Genomic DNA, 20,226 nt, shown 5'->3' on the forward strand with positions numbered 1-20,226 from the left:
AAACAAAAGAAATTGCACCACAAGCCCCAGTGAAGAGATAACAAAGTCTTTAGGGTGAGCCTGGGTTTCTAGGAGCATCTCAGCAGGTGAAGGGAGACTCCGCCCTTGCAGGCAGGGAGGGCCCCTCCAGCGACAGGGACCTCGCTCCGGCTTTGCGGGCGAGGGGCAGCCCCGGCCCGGCTCGGGGACAAACCAGAGCACCGGGACGGCGCGGGAGGGGAAGGAGGGGAGCGCAGCGCATCTCGCTCCGCCCCGGCCCCTCCCCGGGGCGGCCGTCCCCGCAGCCCGGCCGCCACCCGCCCGTGCCGCGCAGTCGCCGGTTTCGGTTTCGTTTCTTCGCCCCGGCAGCTGGAGCATCCCGGGGCGGAGCTGCCGGGGGCCGGCCAGCCGGGAGCAGTTCCGGCCGGGGAAGGCAGCACCGCAGCGGCCATGGCGCTCGCTGCCCAAGCGCTGCGGCTCCTGTGCGCCAGCGGCGGCTGCCTGGAGCAGGGCGAGCTCCAGCGGCGGCTGCCGGGCCGGCCCACAGCCGAGCAGCTGTCGCGGGCGCTGCAGGACGCGCAGCGGTTCACGCTGGTGCGGCGGCCCAGCGAGGCGGGGGCGGCGGCGGCAGGCGGGGGGGTGGCGGTGGTGGTGGCCACCAGCCCTGTGCGGCTTTGCCAAGAGCACGGCGCGGGCTGCCCGGGGCAGTGCGGGCGGCTGCACCTCTGCAAGTACCACCTGAAGGGGCTCTGCCGCAACCAGCAGGCCAGGTGAGGGGCGGGCCGGGGCGCGTCCCGGGGCGCCTCCATCGTCGCCTTTCCGCCCGGGGTTGCTGGCGGAGACCCGCGTAGCGCTGCCTGGGCCCTGCGGTGGGGGAGGCGCGTTTTCCCGGGGCTCGTGTGCTGCTCCTTGGCCCCGGGCGCGGTCGCCGTCCGTGGAGCCCCCTTGTCCCCGCGGGGGCCGGGGTCTCGACCGTCCTTGCGGGACCACGAAGCGAAGCCGCCTGTGCCCCGCGGCGGGGCTGGGCGCTGCCCCGTCGCTGTTGATAGCGCTCACTAAACGCTTTTGTGGGGAGGAAAAAAAAAAAAAAAAGTGTTTCTGAGAGAGAAGTCTGTGACTTTTCGGCTGGGGGCGGGTGCTGCGACCGCTTCCTCCTCTCGCCGTGGGCGGCTGAGAACTTGGGCCTGGGTGCCTCAGCCTCACCGCCTCAGCCTCGCCTCACTGTGTCCTCCCCGCAGTGGAGGGCGGCTTCCATGGAGGCCTTGCTCCCTCATCCATGTCCTTTTCCCCCTTCGTTTTTCCCAAAGGAGAGAGACACAAAGGTTGTTCTCCAGACTTTGGGGAGCAGCACTTCCTCCCCAGCTCACCCCCCCAGCCAGGGCTTTGCTCTCCCCTTCCTGCACACGCTGCTGCACACAAAACTCTTGAGCGCTTTGTGCAGCATTTATCAGTTTGAGTGCGTTACTCTGGCTTTTTGGCGTTTTCTTATGCGTGGTTGCGAGTTGCGGTTCAGAAATACCAGTATTGTCAGATTACGCTGATGCTATAACGACTGCAAATCAGAAATAGCATGGTAATTATCCTCAGAGTAATTATGTAGTCTCTTTAGCAAATCACATAATGACTTTATAAAGGAGCACCACAGATTCTTCTGAAACCAGATAATTTGGTGTGCTTTGTAAGCTGTTTAGTGTAGTATTGATAGGATAGCAAAATAGTGCTAGTCTGCTACATTCACTTTGCACTTGGGTTTCTTAACTTGTAGGAAGGAATGCAGATTTGTTCACAACTTCTACTCTGATCACAATCTCTGTGTTCTAAAACAATATGGGCTTGAGCATTTAAACAGTGGTGAACTTCGCCAGCTTCTGCTTCAAAATGACCCTTCTCTTTTACCAGAGGTGAGTAGTACTGTGATGGTTTCCTATCCTTGTCTTTCAGTGAGCATCACGAAGTGGAAGAGGCTTGATACTAGATGGAGATGTTAGGTGTCAGTTTAGTTAACATAATGCAAATCTAAAACTTTAAATCTGCATCATCTGTTCTTGTCTGTGGTGGGTTGACCTTGTCTGGCAGCTAAACACAGCCCTTCACTCACTCACTTCCTTCTCCCTTGCCCCCAGCAGAACAGGTAAGAGAAAACATGAACAACACAAGTGACAAAACTTGTGGATGGAGATAAAGACAGTTTAGCAAGTGGAGAAAAGAAGGGAGAAGTGTTATAAAGGAGGTTAGTCACCACCTCCCACAAACAGACCCATGTCCAGCAAGCCTCAGAGCAAAAGACACATTATACAAAGGCCTGACCTCTGCTCCTTCGCCTCCCCCCCCTTTTTTTTTTTCTGGGAGGGGCAGAGTGTAAAAAGCCTCAACACTGTGCAAGTACTGAGCAGTACCGAACAGTAGCTGAGACATTGGTGTGTTATCAGCACCGTTTTGGTCACAAATCCAAAACATAGGGCCGCGCAGTCTGCTGTGAAGAAAGCTAACTTCATCCCAGCCAGCTCCAGTCTCTCTTAGCGTCAAATTCAGGTCAAAAAAGTTCACCATTCCAAAACTAGAAAACCAAGGAGTCTGGGTAGTGATGTTGTAAAATCCACTATCCTACATTTATATGACTTAGAAAAAAATCCCGTCTGCTTGAGAATGTCTGTAAGATGGTTGTTGTCTGTTGAAAGATCTTTCTAGATGTTAACAGGGAAAAGGAAAAACTATCAAGTAATCATTTGGAAAACAAGAAGAAAGAGGAAACTTGTATAAGTCTTTTAAATGCAAATTTAGACACGTAGCTGTAAAAATTTAAAATCATTGATTCAGACAGTCTATATGAGCACATTGTACTTTAATCTTTAAATTATTTCTTTTTTTCCTCTACCCAAGGTCTGCTTGCATTATAACAAAGGTGATGGACCTTATGGATCTTGTACCTTTAAAAAGATCTGCACCAAACTGCATGTTTGCCAGTACTTTTTGCAGGGACAGTGCAGATTTGGCAGCAGCTGCAAGCGATCCCATGACTTATTAAAGTCAGAATGTTATGAGAAACTGGAGAAACAGGGAATGAATTCAGACATTATTGGGAAACTGCCCTCCATTTATAGGAATATGTATGACATAAAAAGTGGCAACAGGAACACATATGACATAGAAGATGCCAAGTCTTCACCATGCAAAGGTAAATGATATCATCTTTTGAAAACACCAGAAGAAGAGTCATTATATTGAATGTAATGTTCTCACAGATGTCATTAAGAAAATAAAACTGAATTCACATCTTGATGTTTCTTGCACCTATCTCATTGACAGAGATTTGTGTCTTCCTAAGTGAAGGGGATTTCAAAGCATGGACGCCTGAAAAATAAAGTGCTTAGTGTTTGTAAAAGCCTTAAATGTGGGGTTAGAAAAGCATGACAGGAACTGGAAACAGGGAGATCTGTATTTTTTTTTCTTGGTAAAAAACACAAAAAGCATAAAAAGTGTTAGAGAATTGTTTGAAAATAGGGGTGGCATTTACTTGTGTGATTGTAAACTATTCATATTTTCTTTAATGTAGTGGTTGTCTAGCACAAGAATTCACAGGCAATATCCCAGTTACTTCTCAGAGATGTAATATGTTTTTTGTTCTTTTCTTTTGAAGTTCCTTAGAATTTTAAGTATAATTTAACAGGGAAGAAAAGGCTAACAGAATGGAAAATCCAAGTGTGTGTGTTCATCTCTGCTATTCTCCCTGCAGTTCCTTCTTTCCTTCTGTGTTTCCTTAAGTGTGCTTTAATTTACAGAAGTATCAAATTTTGAGACTTCAGATTTTACAACTACCAATGTGAACAGCTACATGAAATGCACGATTGACTCAATTCCTTCTAGAAATGCAGAGGCATTGAATTCTGTTCTTATTTTGTGGTGATAGCTAAAATCTGCATTTGAGGAATTCAGCCATTGCAGGACAGTCAACTTCAGAAAGGATGGATAAAGGGATAGGACATTTGAGTATACAAGGTTATCAAAGACTTCAGTGTCTTTCTGGAGCTGAATGCAGTCACGTAGCTATAAATACTGTTTTCAGGCTTATTCCCTACCCGCAGGTGCACTTTTAAGAGGTCTTGTTGAAACAAAGTGTATTAATAAGGCTTATTTCCCCCTCTAGAGAGAAAACACAGCTCTAGCCGAGAGTCCTCAACTACAAGAGATGAAGAATTGGAACAGATCTGTTTATATCATCTCTGCAGAAGTTGTGGCTTTAAAGGTAGGTGGTGACTGTAGAAAGTGCAGTCTGTTTTCCTTTTCTCATAAAGAGAAAGCGATAGGCATCTTTCACAGAAAGGGGAAATTTCAGAGCTTATGCTTATCTTTATTTAAATCTCACTGTAATCACAGTATCACAGTATCACAGTATGTTTGGGATTGGAAGGGACCTCAAAAGATCATCTAGTCCAATCCCCCTGCTGGAGCAGGAACGCCTAGGTGAGGTCGCACAGGAATGTGTCCAGGCGGGCTTTGAATGTCTCCAGGGAAGGAGACTCCACAACCTCCCTGGGCAGCCTGTTCCAGTGCTCTGTTACCCTCACTGAGAAGAAGTTCTTTCTCAAATTTAAGTGGAACCTCTTGTGTTCCAGCTTGATCCCATTGCCCCTTGTCCTATCATTGTTTGCCACTGAGAAGAGCCTGACTCCATCCTCATGGCACTCACCCTTTATATATTTATAAACATTAATAAGGTCACCCCTCAGTCTCCTCTTCTCCAAACTAAAGAGCCCCAGCTCCCTCAGCCTTTCTTCATAAGGGAGATGCTCCACTCCCTTAATCATCTTTGTTGCCCTACGCTGGACCCTCTCCAGCAGTTCCCTGTCCTTGTTGAACTGAGGGGCCCAGAACTGGACACAATATTCCAGATGGGGTCTCACCAGGGCGGAGTAGAGGGGAAGGAGGACCTCTCTCGATCTACCGACCACCCGCCTTGTAATACACCCAAGGATGCCATTGGCCTTCCTGGCCACAAGGGCACAGTGCTGGCTCATGGTCATCCTGTTGTCCACCAGGACCCCCAGGTCCCTTTCCCCTACACTGCTCTCTAATAGGTCATGCCCCAACCTATACTGGAACTTGGGATTGTTCCTGCCCAGATGCAGGACTCTACACTTTCCCTTGTTAAATTCCATCAGATTATCCCCCGCCCAACTCTCCAGCCTGTCCAGGTCCCGCTGGATGGCAGCACAGCCTTCTGGCGTGTCAGCCACTCCTCCCAGCTTAGTGTCATCAGCAAACTTGCCGATAGTACACTCAATTCCCTCGTCTAAATCATTAATGAATATATTGAATAATATTGGCCCCAGTACTGACCCCTGAGGCACTCCACTAGATACTGGCCTCCAACTGGACTCTGCACCATTGACCACCACTCTCTGGCTTCTCTCTTTAAGCCAGTTTGCAACCCACCTCACTACTCTATTGTCTAGACCACACCTCCTCAATTTAGCTGTGAGGATGCTGTGAGGGACTGTGTTAAGGGCTTTACTGAAGTCAAGGTAGACCACATCCACCGCTCTGCCATCATCCATCCACCTTGTTACATTCTCATAAAAGGCTATGAGGTTGGTCAAGCATGACTTACCCTTGGTAAAGCCATGCTGACTGCCCCTAATGACCCTCTTATCCCTGATGTGCCTTGAGATGACACCAAGGATAAGCTGTTCCATTACTTTCCCAGGGACAGAGGTGAGGCTGACCGGTCTATAATTACCCGGGTCCTCCTTCTTGCCCTTTTTAAAGACTGGAGTGACATTTGCTTTCCTCCAATCCTCGGGCACCTCTCCCGTTTCCCAAGACTTGGCAAAAATGGTGGATAGCGGTCTAGCAATGACTTCAGCCAGCTCCCTCAGCACCCGCGGATGCATCCCATCTGGACCATGGATTTATGGACGTCCAGACTACTTAATTGTTCCCTAACCCAGTCCTCATCGACTAAAGCAAACTCCTCCATTAACCTGGCTTCATCCGGGGTCTCAGGGGTACAGGGTTCCCCAGGACAGCCTCCAGCGGAGTAGACAGAGACAAAGAAGGCATTCAGCAATTCTGCCTTCTCTGTGTCTTCTGCCACCAGGGCACCCACCTCATTCATCAGTGGGCCTACATTGCCTCTGGTATTAGTTTTATCTGCTATGTATTTGAAAAAGTTCTTCTTGCTGACCTTGACCCCTCTCGCCAGCTGTAATTCTGAGGAGGTAATCTTGAGTGCTGGTAGGAAAGTGTTTGATCTACCTGGTGTATGAAACAAAGGAGCTGTTTTGTTTCACACTGAAATGTATAATATGACCATGTGTTGGAGATTGGCTACTCCGTCTGTGTTCGCCTAAGGGATTGCTGAATGATAGGAGTCCTATTTCCAAATAGCTATGAAAAGATACTCTAAATTCTGCCTTCTTCCTTTTTTCTTCTAGCATGCTTTGCTTCCATCTGTCTGAGCTGTCTCCCTTTCAAAATGTCCCAACTTGTCCAGGAAAAAAGGCTGCTGTGCCAGCTTTCTTGTTGGGTTGTCCATTTGTCATCCTTTTCCTTCTTGATGTTCTTGACCTGTAGTAGTCCCTGACATACTGCACGCCTTCTCATATGAACTGTGTGGTGGAGTCTCCTTGACTTGCCCTCATTGCGGATTGTTCTACAAAAACTAGCCTCAAGTTTATGCATGTGCATGCTGGTGATGTGATCTTCACTCTTATTGAGGAGTGACTGCATACTGACCCTTCGAATGGTTTCTGAGTAACACTTGTGATACATGCTACCATTATTCTTGTTCCTGGTGAAGCCTCAACCCTTAGAGACTTCTTGAAGTCCCTACATGTGCTACTTCCTATCCTAAAGCTAAGCACTGTTGTCTTGTTTTGTTTGGTTGTTATTTTAACCGTGGTAATACCACTTTGAGACTAAGTGGTTTAGCACAGATATTTGAGTCTACACTGTTATTCTAGACATGAAATAATAGCCTGTATGAGCTTCTCCTCTCAATTTATTGTAAATTTTTGACTCTGAAACACTTCTACCACTGAGCTCCTGCTAGTAGTTTCAATGCACAAAGAGAATGTAGTAGATACAGAAACTGAACTTCTGCCTAAATTCAAAAATTAAGTTTTGCTTGCTTATGCCGGAAAATTCTGAACTACTGCTTGTAATGATTCCAAAGGTGAATACTTTCCATAGCTATGCGTTTGATACTTTGACCAGGTGTAGAGCACTGAAATGCTGGATATTTTTTCTCATTGCCTGTAAAAATAATGTTGTGTTTTGTTTTTTAACATTTACAGACAAGTGTATTAGAACTCATTTTCACTTGCCGTATAGATGGCAGATTTCTGATGGTGATACCTGGAAAGACTTGAAGAATATGGAAGAAATAGAAAAAGCATATTGTGACCCCCATAACACCAGGTATAAACTCTTATAAAGATCTAATAAACTTTAGAGTTTGCTGTATTGGACCTGGCCCTTAGTGGCTATAAATTGTTGCGGTTCTATTTCAGTCATTATATAAATGGCTTACTTTGGTATTCTTCTACTGACCTCACTTTGCTGATCTGTTGCCAGAGATCTGATCCATTGTGACTTACTTATGCCTGGAGATTGTATAGGACCCTCTGGGTTACCCTACTGGATTTTGCTGGCATGGAGTTGTCTTACTTTGTAGCAACCCATAAATTTGTGACTAAAACAGTGCTGCTAATACACCAGTGTTGTAGGGGTTGCTGAGTAGTGCTTGCACAGAGTCAAGGCTTTCTCTTTTTCCCACTCTGCCTGGAGGTGAGCAAGGGGTTGGGAGAGGATCAGCTGGGACAGCTGACCTGAACTGACCAATGGAGTCTCTGATACCATATATTAATAACGTTATGCTCAGCAGTAAAACCTCAGGCAGAGGAAAAAGAGAGTTGTGGTGTTGGTTTCCAAGGTGGCTGCTACTTGGAGGCTGGCTGGACAGGAGACTGCCTCTGGTAGGTGGTGAGTGACTTGCTTTATTTATTTGTTTGCTTATTTGCCACCCCCACTTCTTCACCTGTTGAACTGCCTTCATATTGACCCATAACTTTTCTCATTTTGCCCTTCCTATTTTCTACCACTTGTCATGCAAGGAAGGGCAGGGGGATGAGCGAGCGGCTGTGTGGATACTTGGTTGCTGGATGGGGTCAATCCACCACAGTTACTCTATGTGACTGACCTGCAGACTCTCTAGTTTTCTTTGCTGTGAATAAATGTATAAATACTTCCTACTGTTGCTGCCATAACAATACTTAATCCTCACTGAGGATGGCTGGAAAACTACAGAGAATGGTGTTTTTATTAAAAGTACTTGTGAAAATCTGTCTTTGGTTAGAGCTTGTTAATACACAGCTTGACCCCATGATTAGAAGTAACCTCTGTCACCTTTTGAGCTGGAGGATGGAAAGGTAGCATGAGACTTGGTCCTATAGCCCCCTCCCCCCAAGTCCATATTGTAGAACTGGTAGAATACCTTGTGTACCTAGAGAGAGAGAGAGATACTCTTGGGTTTGGAGAACCGCTAAGAATATGGAAACACCTGTAAGGGTTTGGAAGGAGTTATGTAGCACAAAGAGGGTATTGGAAGGGGCTTATGCCAGTGTGCTGTGTCCCATGCTAGAGGATTTACCTGGCCCACTAATGTTACATTAGAGGCTCCTTGAAGCCATGCTTAAGTAATGACACTGTTCAGTTTAGAGTATAGTAGGTTAGCAAGAAGAAGGCAGTGTACATTTTCCACTGTTTCTGTTCATCTTATGTATCTCACAAATTTATGCGTTGATAGTGGTTACGATCCAGGGAGCCAATGCAAGATGTAATATTGCAATGCAAAATCCATATAAACACAAGACAGAGCCGGGATTGTTGTAGAAACTGCAGGTTTGTGTTCTGTTTCTGAGTGATGTTGACTTAATTTGAAAATTTGTGGTGGGCTTTTGAACGTATGTGTAAAGCTTCACAAACAATTCTGAGTTTTTTTCTCTCTTCTTGTTCTTTTTTTTTTTGTAGATTTAATAATGGTGTTACTGAAAGTGGCTCCATCTTGTCATGTATCTGTTTTCTGAATATGCGCTGTGGGTTTGAAAAGATTAGACGTCTTTCTACAGCCTCCTCTGTGACCAAACCCCCTCACTTCATTCTTACAACAGAATGGATCTGGTACTGGGAGGATGAGTATGGCCAGTGGCAGGAGTATGGAAAACAAGTAAGTGTGGAGAAATGGGGAAGCTCAACTCTGTGTTAAAAGCACAGAACTACTAAAAAATACAGTGTTTGTATCCTCCCACTCTTTTGTTACCCTTCCCCCCGCCCCCACTCTACAGATGGACTTTAAAGGCCTAATGGGATCTTTTCCCTGCAAATTTAATTGGTTAAGGTAGGGGAGTGCTTGCTGGTGAGTCACAAATATAATTGACGGATAATTCTTCAGTGAGTCATGTCAGATAGGATCACATTAACACATTGTTTTCATTGCTCGTGTCCAAAACTTTGTTTTCTGAGGTTCCGGTACAACTCTGTCTTTGCCAAGGTGAATGTGTGGTCTCAGTAGTCGTGTTCACAGCATGCACTTCAAAGTGTAAGTTTAGGCTTCATAATGCTGCCTGGTTTGTTTTAGGGGCAATTTCAATGGCTTAGCACATGTTTTTTGTCTGATATCTAGTATCATGCACAAAAGCTGATACATGCTGCAGCCACCATACCATCTAACAGTTGTTGGTTTTAAACTTGCTTGTATATAACAGACCAGGAAAATTATTTTTTCTATGGTTTTGGCCTGGCAGGATGTTGATCATGTAGCTGCTACTGTCTCCAGTGATGACTTAGAGAAAGCTTATATAGCCAAAGGTTCTCCAAAGCTGAACTTCGAAGCTGGGAGACATAAATATGAACTCAATTTTGGAGGTAGGTTGCATTTGCTTTGGTTTTTTATTTTGTTTCTCTTTCGCTCCGTCCCTTCCTCCTTCACAGGTCTTTTGTGGTTTTAAACTACGTTACTAAAGGAGATGGGATAGAGAAATTTGAACTTTGAACTGCAATGCTTAGAGAGACAGAGCTTCTATCAAAGTTGTCAGAATAAGAGCTGCTCACATAAGCAAAGTGGCGTTCCTATTCCTCCATTTAATTTTTGAGAAGTTCTTTTGCTAGGTTTCAAAATGTCTGCCAGCAAGTCAAAGTGTGAAATCACCATTGGTGCTTTCACCAACACAAATGGTGAGAAACTTCTGGAAGACTTGACAAGCCAGCTTCTGGTGTGCTTTAATCGCTGGCTTGCAGAGGAAAGAGTATTTGGGCAAAGCGTGGCGTCCAGACGATTCTTAGCATTGCAAGACTTGTGTAGCTGTTTGTTCATAGCTCTGCCTTTCTGGAAAAGCTGAGAACATGCCGTGACTACGTCAAAGTAGGAAGATGCGTTTCCCAAGACTTCAGGAAATTTAAGCCACTTGCGATGGCACTGTCATCTCTAATGCTGTTACCTTTCCAGATATTCTCTTCAAAAATCACAGGGAATAGTGATTGTGGGAATCAAGCCACCTAGACTGTCATTTTGGTGTAGTTGCCTTTGATCCAGCTCTCCATTACTGCCTCATTCTGCATGAAAATAAAAAAATGAAGCAGAAAGGGCATATGATACGTGATTTGTGATTCAATTTAAAGTAATGCTGTGAACATCTATATAGGCTGGGGAAACTTGCAAACCAATCTCTTTTCTAAGGTTTAGGCTTTTTTAGTAACTTAGGCAAACATGTGCTATGTCTTCCATAACTTAATTTCTAGGCTTGGTAGTGCCAAGAGATTTTTTTGTTTGGTTTATTTCTTCTCTCTGAAGATAAGGCCTTGTTCTGCTGGTTGCTACCAATTCTTAGTTACTAGTATGATGTGGCAATAGCTACAGAGGTTCCAAGATCCAGAAACAATGCCTCTAAAATTCGGGTTGCTGTGACTTGTTTATGTTGGTGGTCAATAAAAATGATCTGTGATAACTGTTAGGTTGCATTTGTAGGATTTGAACTCTACAACTACACATAAGAAAACAGTATCTTGATTGCAAATTGAGGAAGGATGCAAAACATGGAGCAGAAGTAGATACTTGGTTTACAATGATCCTTTTCAGTAAAGTGTGGCTGATGGAACAGTGAAGGAAAAATAGCTACCAGTGTCTGTCATTCCTTCTAAAGTTATGAGCAAAACTGAAACTGAAATCCTTCTCAGTGATTTATACAGATAGACCATGGGTTACACATCCTGCTCTCACTTTCCTTTGTGTAGCAAGAAAAAAAAATTTGGTGTGTTTTTTTCAACATTTTTGGCAACAATGTAGTGGCAAGTTTTTTGGAAGTGTGAAGGCTTTCTAAAATATCTTTCTGATTGTTCAGTTTTGTTTGTTTGTTTTCTTTAGCCATGATTCAGAAAAACCTTCGCTACACAACAGAGAGAAGGATTTGCAGAAGACCTAAATTTGTGTCTCAGGCAGAGGTAGAAAAGACAAGAGCAAGGTAAGCTGCAACTGCTCCTTCTGAGATGATGAATTTAGTGCATTGTGAATGCAATGTCTTCCAAGGTGAATGAGTAGCTGTTAAGACAATTTTAAAAGAAATCAAGAGAGGAAGGGACATATCTTTCCTCCAGCGATTTCTACTCAGGGCAGTATTGCAGCCTGACCAGCAGTTTTCAAGCAATTTAGGAACCTTGGGAATAAAGGAGGTTTGGGTTTGGCCACAGAAAGTGTGGAAGCATATAAAAGAATTCAACATGTAGCAATGTTGTAGGGAGCTTCTGATTAGAGGGAGCTGTCTTACTAGAGCAGCTGATACAGATGGAAGCAATAAGTTTTATGCATAGTAGCCGTTTCTGACATCTGAGTTCAGTAATTTTCAAAGCTAAGTACAAGTTTAGAACCAGTTCTTTTGAGAACAACCAGATGGTCTGAGAGGAAAGTAGTGTTTGACACAGGTGGAGCAAAAGGTGACAGTCTGCAAGGGGAGAAGTTTTATATAATTGCATGCAACTGCCAACTTTTTTGTACATTCCCTTGCAGCACAAAGTGCTTGCTTAAACAACATGGAAAAGAGCAACTAAACACACTGAAATTGAGGTGGAAGTAGGGTGAAGGGCTGTATATATTCTGTTTCTGACATACTGGTATAATACTAGATGCATTTTATCTACCCTGTTGTAGCAGGGCTTTTATGTATGCATTCAACTCTTTGCAGCTAAGGAGACTACTTTCATGTTTATCTAATCTTTTTTTTCTCATTTGGCATCTTACTCCCTGCCATAAGTCTTGACATGATGATTTAGAACAAATATTTTCATGTACTGAAATATTTCTGAATATGTTCAGCTGCTTATATTCTCCTTAAATTTGGCAAAAATGTTTAGTATCATGTGTACATAAAATGTAGGGATTTGTTTTGTTTTAATTACATGTTTTGTAATATCTTGTAATGTACAGGGGCTTTAAACATACAGAAGAGTTTAGGGGCATTCCAGCTCACTGGGACAAATCTGCTGTGCCTGAACTAGGATTCAAGGTTTGGAGCTTTTTGTTTTTTCTCTCCATCCGTTTTGTTGTGTACAGGTTTGTTATATCACTAGTTCAGTGTTGCTTGTGCCTTCGTAGATGACTGTTTCTTGCGTAACATACTGCAGAGGTGTTGGGAAATTTGAGCTTGGTATCACACTTGGCAGGCCTAGAGCTGAAACTAGAACCTAATTTAAACTAACAAATGGTGGCAGTGTAACAATGGAAACATTGACTTCCAAAGGCTACTATTTATCCCTTTCCTTGGCAAGTTTGCCTGAATTAGCAAGAGTGTTACAGGTGACCAAGATACATAGCTTGGAAACCCAAGGTGCTGAAGTATCAGAGATTAATCATGCCTCTGAACTTCAGGGTTGCCATGCCCTGTGCTGTGTATAAGTAGACTGTTGTACATCTATGGAGCACTGCTGAAATCAACAGGCTTCAGGCTGGCATCATTTATCACTCCTGTGGAGTGAACTTTTTTACCTTTGTAACACACCCGGTTAATATCTGCATGGTTTACCTTTGCTGACTTCTTGCTTGCCTCTACCACCATCTCTGACAACTCTAGTAACTATACCTGCAGAGAAGATCTTATACAAAGCCTGAAAACTACTAACTTGCAAAATGCAGATCCTCTAGAAATTGTCAATAAAAACTAGGGAAGGCTAATATTGACATTCTTGATGTTCCTAGGGAAAACATGCAAGTAGGAAACTTAGATCACTTTCAAGACTCTCATGTAAGGCAGTGATTTTCGGCAGTCTGCCCCTACTCTTCCCTAGAATTGTTGAACAAATAAAGCCTTTTCAATTTATTTAAAAACATAGCAGGCAGTGCAGTTTATATTCACTGGCTGTAGGGAGTATAAACTATAGAGATTTAAAAAGCATGGGTGTAGAGGTACTCTTTGATTTGCTGCAACATAAATTCTCTGTTTTTTTTAATGTGCTCATTTCTTCTATGTATTTAGGTACTGTTTGATATATGTATGCAATTGTATCTTGGCCCAAATATTAAAAGAGGCTGGGTGGCTGCACAAAAGCATGCAGCTCCTTTAATGTCCTGTGAGAGTGCAGTCTGGGTGTCTTAACTCCAGGAGTTAATTTTCCCTAGGTAAGAGCTCACTTTTACAGGGCAGGGATCTCTAATCTCCCTTTCTTCCAAGAATATTTTTGCTGCTTGTACCTCTGTTTCACAGAAAATACTTTAAAGGTCTGAAGAGTGTATTATGTAGGGTGGCTTTGTTATGAATCAGTAAAAGATGGGAGTAGCTTTTTGTTTCCTTACAGCTGATTGAGCTTGACCCTTCTTCTGAAGAATACAATAAAGTAAAGGTGGACTTCCGGCGCACAATGCCCAAAACCGTTATTACAAGGATTCGTAGAGTTCAGAACCCATCTCTCTGGGAACTGTATCAATGGTATGTGTCAAATACTGCTCTGGTATGTGTGCATGAAGTTTGTTGTTTCTGCAGTTAGCTGTATGTTAGACATAATCATTCCTCAAATGTAGCTGCAATTAAGAATCTGCTTCCACTCCCCCACTGAAGTACCTAGCCAGGGTCAACACTGAGATAAAGAAGTATCAACAAAACCAACACTCAGTCATGACATAATGCTTAGAAAAATTAGATGAGCTCTGTGGGAGGAATCCTTACTCTTGGGTAAGTGGTTCTGACTTCTGCCAGGCCTGTGTGCAGGACAACTGCCTTCCACTGAAGCTTTGAAGCTGGTAATGAGTCACATCTGGCACAAACACTGGTTTGTAGCTGGTCAAAACTGAAACAGCCTTCAAAACTAAATGCAAAACTCACTGAGGGAAAGCCTTAACATGAACTCCTGTGTTCAGAAAAAAAATAATGGATAAGATTCTGCCTACTTCCCAAAGGCAGTAAATGAAACAAAACATTTTCCTTATTAAATATCTGGGGGCATTTGTGTATAACAAAAGCATTTTCGTACCCAGCTAGACAGCAGGACACCCTCTATGCCCAAAGTTCAGACCTTAAGGTAAGTATTTTCAGAAAGTACTCTGTGTGAAATTACCTCTGAGTGCTAGTATGGCTGGAATGTGTCTGGGTACAGCCACTGTGAAACTGCAAAAACACTGCTTCTTATTGCAGGCAGAAGGAACAAATGCAGAAGAGCAATGGTGGAAAGGCTGCGGATGAGCGATTTTTATTTCATGGAACCAGCGAAAAATATGTTGATGCCATCTGTCAGCAAAATTTTGACTGGAGGATCTGTGGCCTTCATGGGACAGTCTATGGCAAAGGTTGTTTTTCAGCTCTTTCGTTAACCTTAGACTTACTACAAAATTCTCAGTAGTTACTGCAGAGGTGTGAAGTTACGAAGAGGGCGCTCAGCCAATCTAGGGCCTAGCTCTGTGATGATGAGGATGATAGCTGACTTCTGCAATGGTTACTTGGAGCTATGGCATACTGAAAGGCCTTTATGCTCCACTCTGCCCTTGCAAGAAAAGACAAGCTTATGAGAGTCCAGTTCTAGGGATGGTTTCTCCTAGCGTCCAGGCTTACTTCTTTTCCAGTTTCTCCAAGCTCCTATGGGAAAGGAAAATGGCATTATTTGCCTTTTTTTTTCCAGTAACATAAATGCTGTTTTGAGTACAGGCTTTTTGCATTACTAGTGAATTATATTCCTTTACATTGTCCTGTGTGCAGGAAAGGATCAACATGCCAAGTGACAGGCTACCCGCCCATCCGACTGAAGACCTTGTAACTCTCAGAAATGTTCTGCTGCATATTAGTAGCCTCTCTTAGGAGAGGAAGTTCAATGAGACTGAGGAGGGAGGTAGATGTCTAGGAGAAGGGGGAAATCTTTTTGAGGAACATGATAACATTATAAACATTACTTGTGTGGCTTTTTAGTATGTGTGCTGTCAAAAATAAAAGTGTAGGTAAAGCACAGTGGTCATTTTCACTAAGAACGCCATTCAGGAAAGAAGTGAAGGCTTTGGAAAGGCCATTCATGGACTATTTATTGGCTTTTGCTTATGAATTCACTTTCACACCGTATGACTCCCTTCCCTGCAGTTTTGGTGTCTTATCAACTCTGTCTTGGTTTCTCTTCTGCAGGAAGCTATTTTGCAAGGGATGCGTCTTATTCTGACAACTACTGCGAGGAAGACTCATACACCAAGACAATGTTTCTGGCACGGGTGCTGGTGGGGGAGTTCACTCTTGGTAGTTCTTCTTATGTTCGCCCTCCCTTGAAGGACAACCAAAACTTCTATGACAGTTGTGTGAATAGCTGTTCAAACCCTTCTATCTTTGTCATCTTTGAGAAACAACAGATTTATCCAGAGTATCTCATAGAATACATTGACCAAGCACTGGCAAAAATGCTATAGCAGCAAAACCTGTGCTGCTTTTGCTGGGATCGAGTTAATTTTCATCATAGTGGTTAGACTCTTTTCTTTTTGTAGCTAGCACAGTCTTTTCTTTTGGATTTATATGAGAATAATGTGATAACACACGGAACTTCCCATGCCTTTGCATGGGTCAGAGTTATTTTTTTCTTTCCAATAGCTAGGCTGTGTTTTTGAGTTAGTATGAAAAGAATGTGAGGACTGGCTAATGTTTTGGCTGTTGCCAAGGAGACCAAGGACTTTTTCAACTTTCTGGCTACAGGTGCACATAGAAGCTGGGAGGGAGCACAACAGGACAGCACCTAGACTGACACCCAGGCTGGCCAATGAGATATTCCCTACCATTAGCATCATGCTCCATATGTAGCTGGAACCAGCTTGTCCAACTCTACCATTTAGTCTTTTTTTTTCTTCTGGGATTGGCTGTTCAAGACCATGGTGCTCTCTTTTCTGAGACCAACTGTTCAGCATGATCGTGTTTGAGTATGAACTGCTGTCCAGATCTTTGTTCTTCTGGCTTCAGCTCTTTGGAACTGGAGGTCGCAATTGCTGCTCAGGAATGGCCAGAGTATTGGTCACTGGTTGGTGAGCAATTGCATGCTGTATCACTGATTTTGTATATACATTGTTATAATTTTCTCTTATGTCTGATGAAACTGTTCTTATATCAACCTATGAGTTTCTCCCTTCCCTTCCAATTTTATTCCTTATCCTGGTTGGGATAGGGGGTGGGAGGCGAGTGAGAGGCTGTGTGGTCCTAGTTGCCAGCTGGGCTTAAACCATGACAGAGTAAAAGTAATTTTTAGAAGTTTTGTAATTGGGAAGATGAATGTTCAGAAACATTTATTCTCTATTCTTTCTGTGCAATAGAAAACAAGGGATAAAAAGACACAAAGGATGTCTTAGAATTTGTAAACTCCTGTGCCTGTCTCCTGTTGTTTAGCAGGCATCATGTTTCCCTGCCTTACTAGAAACTACTATAAGTGTATTAGTTTAGTTCGCTGATGATTGTAACATGAGAACTGGCTATGACTGCCAAGTTTAAACAATATTTAGTTGTAATTGTTTCAGGAAAGATCTTTACCTGTAGCTTGTCTCCTACCTGCTTATCTTTTAACTCAAAATTTGATAAAACCTGGATTTTTTAAATAATGTGTCTCCTGTAACAGCAGACATTGAAGCGTTTGCAAATGAGACTGTGTAATCTCTGTCTCTGTGCTCAACTTATTGCATAAATTCTTAGCAACACTTGGTTTTTGTCCCTAGTTAATCTTTACCAACAAAGCCTCAAAAATTAAACTTGCTTGTCTATTCTGGTTTTGACTGCGATAGAGTTAATTTTCTTCCTAGGAGCTGTTGTAGTGCTGTGTTTTGGATTAAGATGAGAGTGATGTTGATAACACGCTGATGTTTCAGTTGTTGGTGAGCAGTGCTTACACAGAGTCAAGGACTTTTCAGCTTCAGCTTCTCACACCACCCCACCAGTGAGAAGGCTGGGGGTGCATAGGAAGCTGAGAATGGACAGAGCTGGGAAAGCTGACCCAAATTGGCCAAAGGAATATTCCATATGATATCATGCCAAACAAAAGAAACCTGGGTGAAGTTGGCCGGAGGGTGGCAGCTACTTCTCAGGGACTGGCGGGGCATTGGTCAGCAAGTGGTGAACAGTTACATTGTGCATCGCTTGTTTTGTGAATTCTTTTATTATGATGATTATTATTTTCCCTTTTTTATCCTATTATACTGTCCAATTCTCTGTCCCGCTGGAGGGGAGTGAGTGAACAGCTGTGTGATGTTTAGCTCCCTGCCAGGTGAAACCGCAACATTGTTGAAAAGGAACTGGGACTTATTTTCCCTTGTTAATTTTCTCATTTAAAACAAGTACCAAGGACATGAAGCATAACAAGGGTCGCTTGGTGCTGTGCTACTCAATTGAGTTACTTTGTCAAATAAATGCTGTATTTTAGGTCTGTGAGAACTGAAGTTTTTCATGACTTTCACTGTGTATGCAAATGAGAGAGTGCTGGCAGGTGCCCGGGGTAAAGAAGAGGAGGCAACTCCCGCTGTAATTTTAAAATATTATGGGCATGAAATACACAGTTTGCACTACTTGATTAGCAAAATAGTTGTTTCTGTGGAGCTGCTTTCTGGTACTTTACAGCTGTTGGGAAGGACAGTGAGCGACTCTCATTAGGTTTACTGTTCCTTTGGTTGGAGGAGATACACTGGTTACCTCTGGAATCAAGGTGCCTTTGGACTTTCTTGCATGAAAAACATGCTTTCCTGGGGAGTGGTCTTCAGCCACAGAGCTGAAACCTTTTAAAAATTGTTAGTGTTGAGCAGGAAGCATACATGTATGCAAATAAAAAAAATACTTGAGCTGTCAAGTATTTCTTAAGATTGCTGATGAATAGATTGATACTTTATCATGATTTTAATGCTCCTAAATGAGTACTTGCTAGCTATAGTGTGCTACAAGAGCCTTAAGATTTACTTTGTATAGGACCAAAAAAAGTTCATCTTTACCTGTATTTGAGAAGTGCTTCTTTTTAATTCATCTGGATGATGAGTGACAGGTGTACACTGGGTAATTCTTGTTATTTCAGCACTGTGAACCAGGAGCTTAGCCATGGTTAGCTGGAGTAAGTCTGTGCAGAACTCCTGTTTATGTGACCATAAAGCTAGCAGTATGATATCTAAAGGAAAATAACTCCGTGTTTAAACCTAGAAAAACACAGGATGTGGAAAAGCAAGTTGACTGCATTCTTTCTTTTGAAAGATTTGTAATAGAAAATATATGATAAATCTCGTGACAGTAAATGAGCTTGTCAGCAAATGCTGCATTCATTGAGGAGTATGTGCATGAAAGCTTTTGTACCTGTGCAGAATAAGATTTTTCTGCCAAAACAAAAGACATGTTAATCTGCACATTGATGGCAAATGAGAATACTGGTAGTATGCCTTTCTTTCTCTGAACATAATCAGCATTTCAGCTAAGAACTGGAATAGATAAAGTCATGTTAATCTTTTTCCAGAAAACTGAAACAAACATTTTTCCGTGCAAGAAGTTGAGACTTTTTTTAATAACATTTTTTGATGGCTAGTAATATTTTTAAAACCTTAATTCTTGGAGAGGATCTGTTAGTGTGTGTGCAAGTGTGTGTAAATAAAATAACTGGAATAAAAATGGCTGGTTTTGTTACTTTGGCATCTGTTATTTCTCCATTAACACAAAAAAGTTACCATGTTTTCCACTTTTGAAACTGCAATGGTAACTTTCTTGTGTGTAGTAAATAAACAACTATTTCAACTACTAAATTCCTTGTAATGATTTTCTCTCTCTTAATACTAAAAGCACCAGGTTCCTGAGTTCTTGGAAACTTTCTTAAAGATGCTGCTTTTAAGCAGTGGAGTCCCTCTGTCCCTCTACACCTGTTTGGGTTGCATTTGGAAATGAACAGATGAAAGTGTCATTTACATTAAATCTATACTTTAGACAACAGTTGATATTGAACCTCTTTTCTGAGTGAGGAGGATATCTCTTGGCTACTTAAGAAGCTGAGCAGGAACATCATCCTCACTCCTACAGCATGTGAGGAGAAAGATAAGCTGCAAAGGTTGTTCCCTTTCTTGATAACAGATCCATCCTGGCAAGACAGATTGCAAGCCAGCAGAAGCCAAACAACTTTGCTCTGCCAGTAGCACCCAGTGTGAAGCACCATAATGTATGAACCCCTGACCCCCACCCACTGGGCTGGGTAGGGGTCTGGCAGGTTAGGGGTCAACGCACCACACCATTTGATGAGTTTTACCTGTAATCAGGTTTGTCGTGATATCCTGCCTCGATTTTATCAGATGTGTGTGTCAAAATCCTTTCTGTAAGTGGTGGCAGCGAAGGACTGGCAGTACACTGCCCAGGTCGGATACCTGCAGCCTGGCAAAGTAGAGGTGGTGGATAAGAGGAACTTGTGTGGATGGCATGTACCAGCCATGGTCCTGTACTCAGTGCTGCTTGGCTTGGAGAAGAATTCCACCTTTGCTTTGCTTTTTTGCATTTGAGCCAAAGGGAACTGCAGAAATGCTGTTTTACTTGGAATACTTCTTCCAGCACAAAACCTGGGAGGGTGGGTGGCAGTTTTGTATTGCCAGGTTTACTGGTGCTTACTTGTTCTAGCAGGGGATGGGCTTCATGGGCCTGAAGAGCTCTCTTGCACTTTTTGGTTCAGGCTCAGTCATGGCTTCATCTCTACTTGCAAAAACCCTAGCGATTGAGGGAATCCTGCTCTCTCCTTGAAAGCAGCCATAGCACC

General features: G+C 43.2%; 1 protein-coding gene across 1 annotated transcript; it reads left to right on the top strand.

Annotated features, from left to right (window-relative positions):
• Positions 1 to 315: 315 nt before the first annotated feature.
• Positions 316 to 19,234, top strand: LOC136112923 (protein mono-ADP-ribosyltransferase PARP12-like). Its single transcript, XM_065857846.2, has 12 exons — positions 316 to 749; positions 1,745 to 1,880; positions 2,860 to 3,154; positions 4,124 to 4,222; positions 7,275 to 7,398; positions 9,010 to 9,205; positions 9,783 to 9,903; positions 11,399 to 11,495; positions 12,455 to 12,533; positions 13,819 to 13,949; positions 14,652 to 14,803; positions 15,624 to 19,234. Exons 1-12 carry the CDS (start codon positions 430 to 432, stop codon positions 15,896 to 15,898), a joined length of 2,025 nt encoding a protein of 674 aa, XP_065713918.2. The 5' UTR covers positions 316 to 429; the 3' UTR covers positions 15,899 to 19,234.
• The last annotated feature ends 992 nt before the right edge of the window (positions 19,235 to 20,226 follow it).

Source organism: Patagioenas fasciata, chromosome 1 (assembly GCF_037038585.1).
Source record: "Patagioenas fasciata isolate bPatFas1 chromosome 1, bPatFas1.hap1, whole genome shotgun sequence".
NCBI classification, from domain to species: domain Eukaryota; kingdom Metazoa; phylum Chordata; class Aves; order Columbiformes; family Columbidae; genus Patagioenas; species Patagioenas fasciata.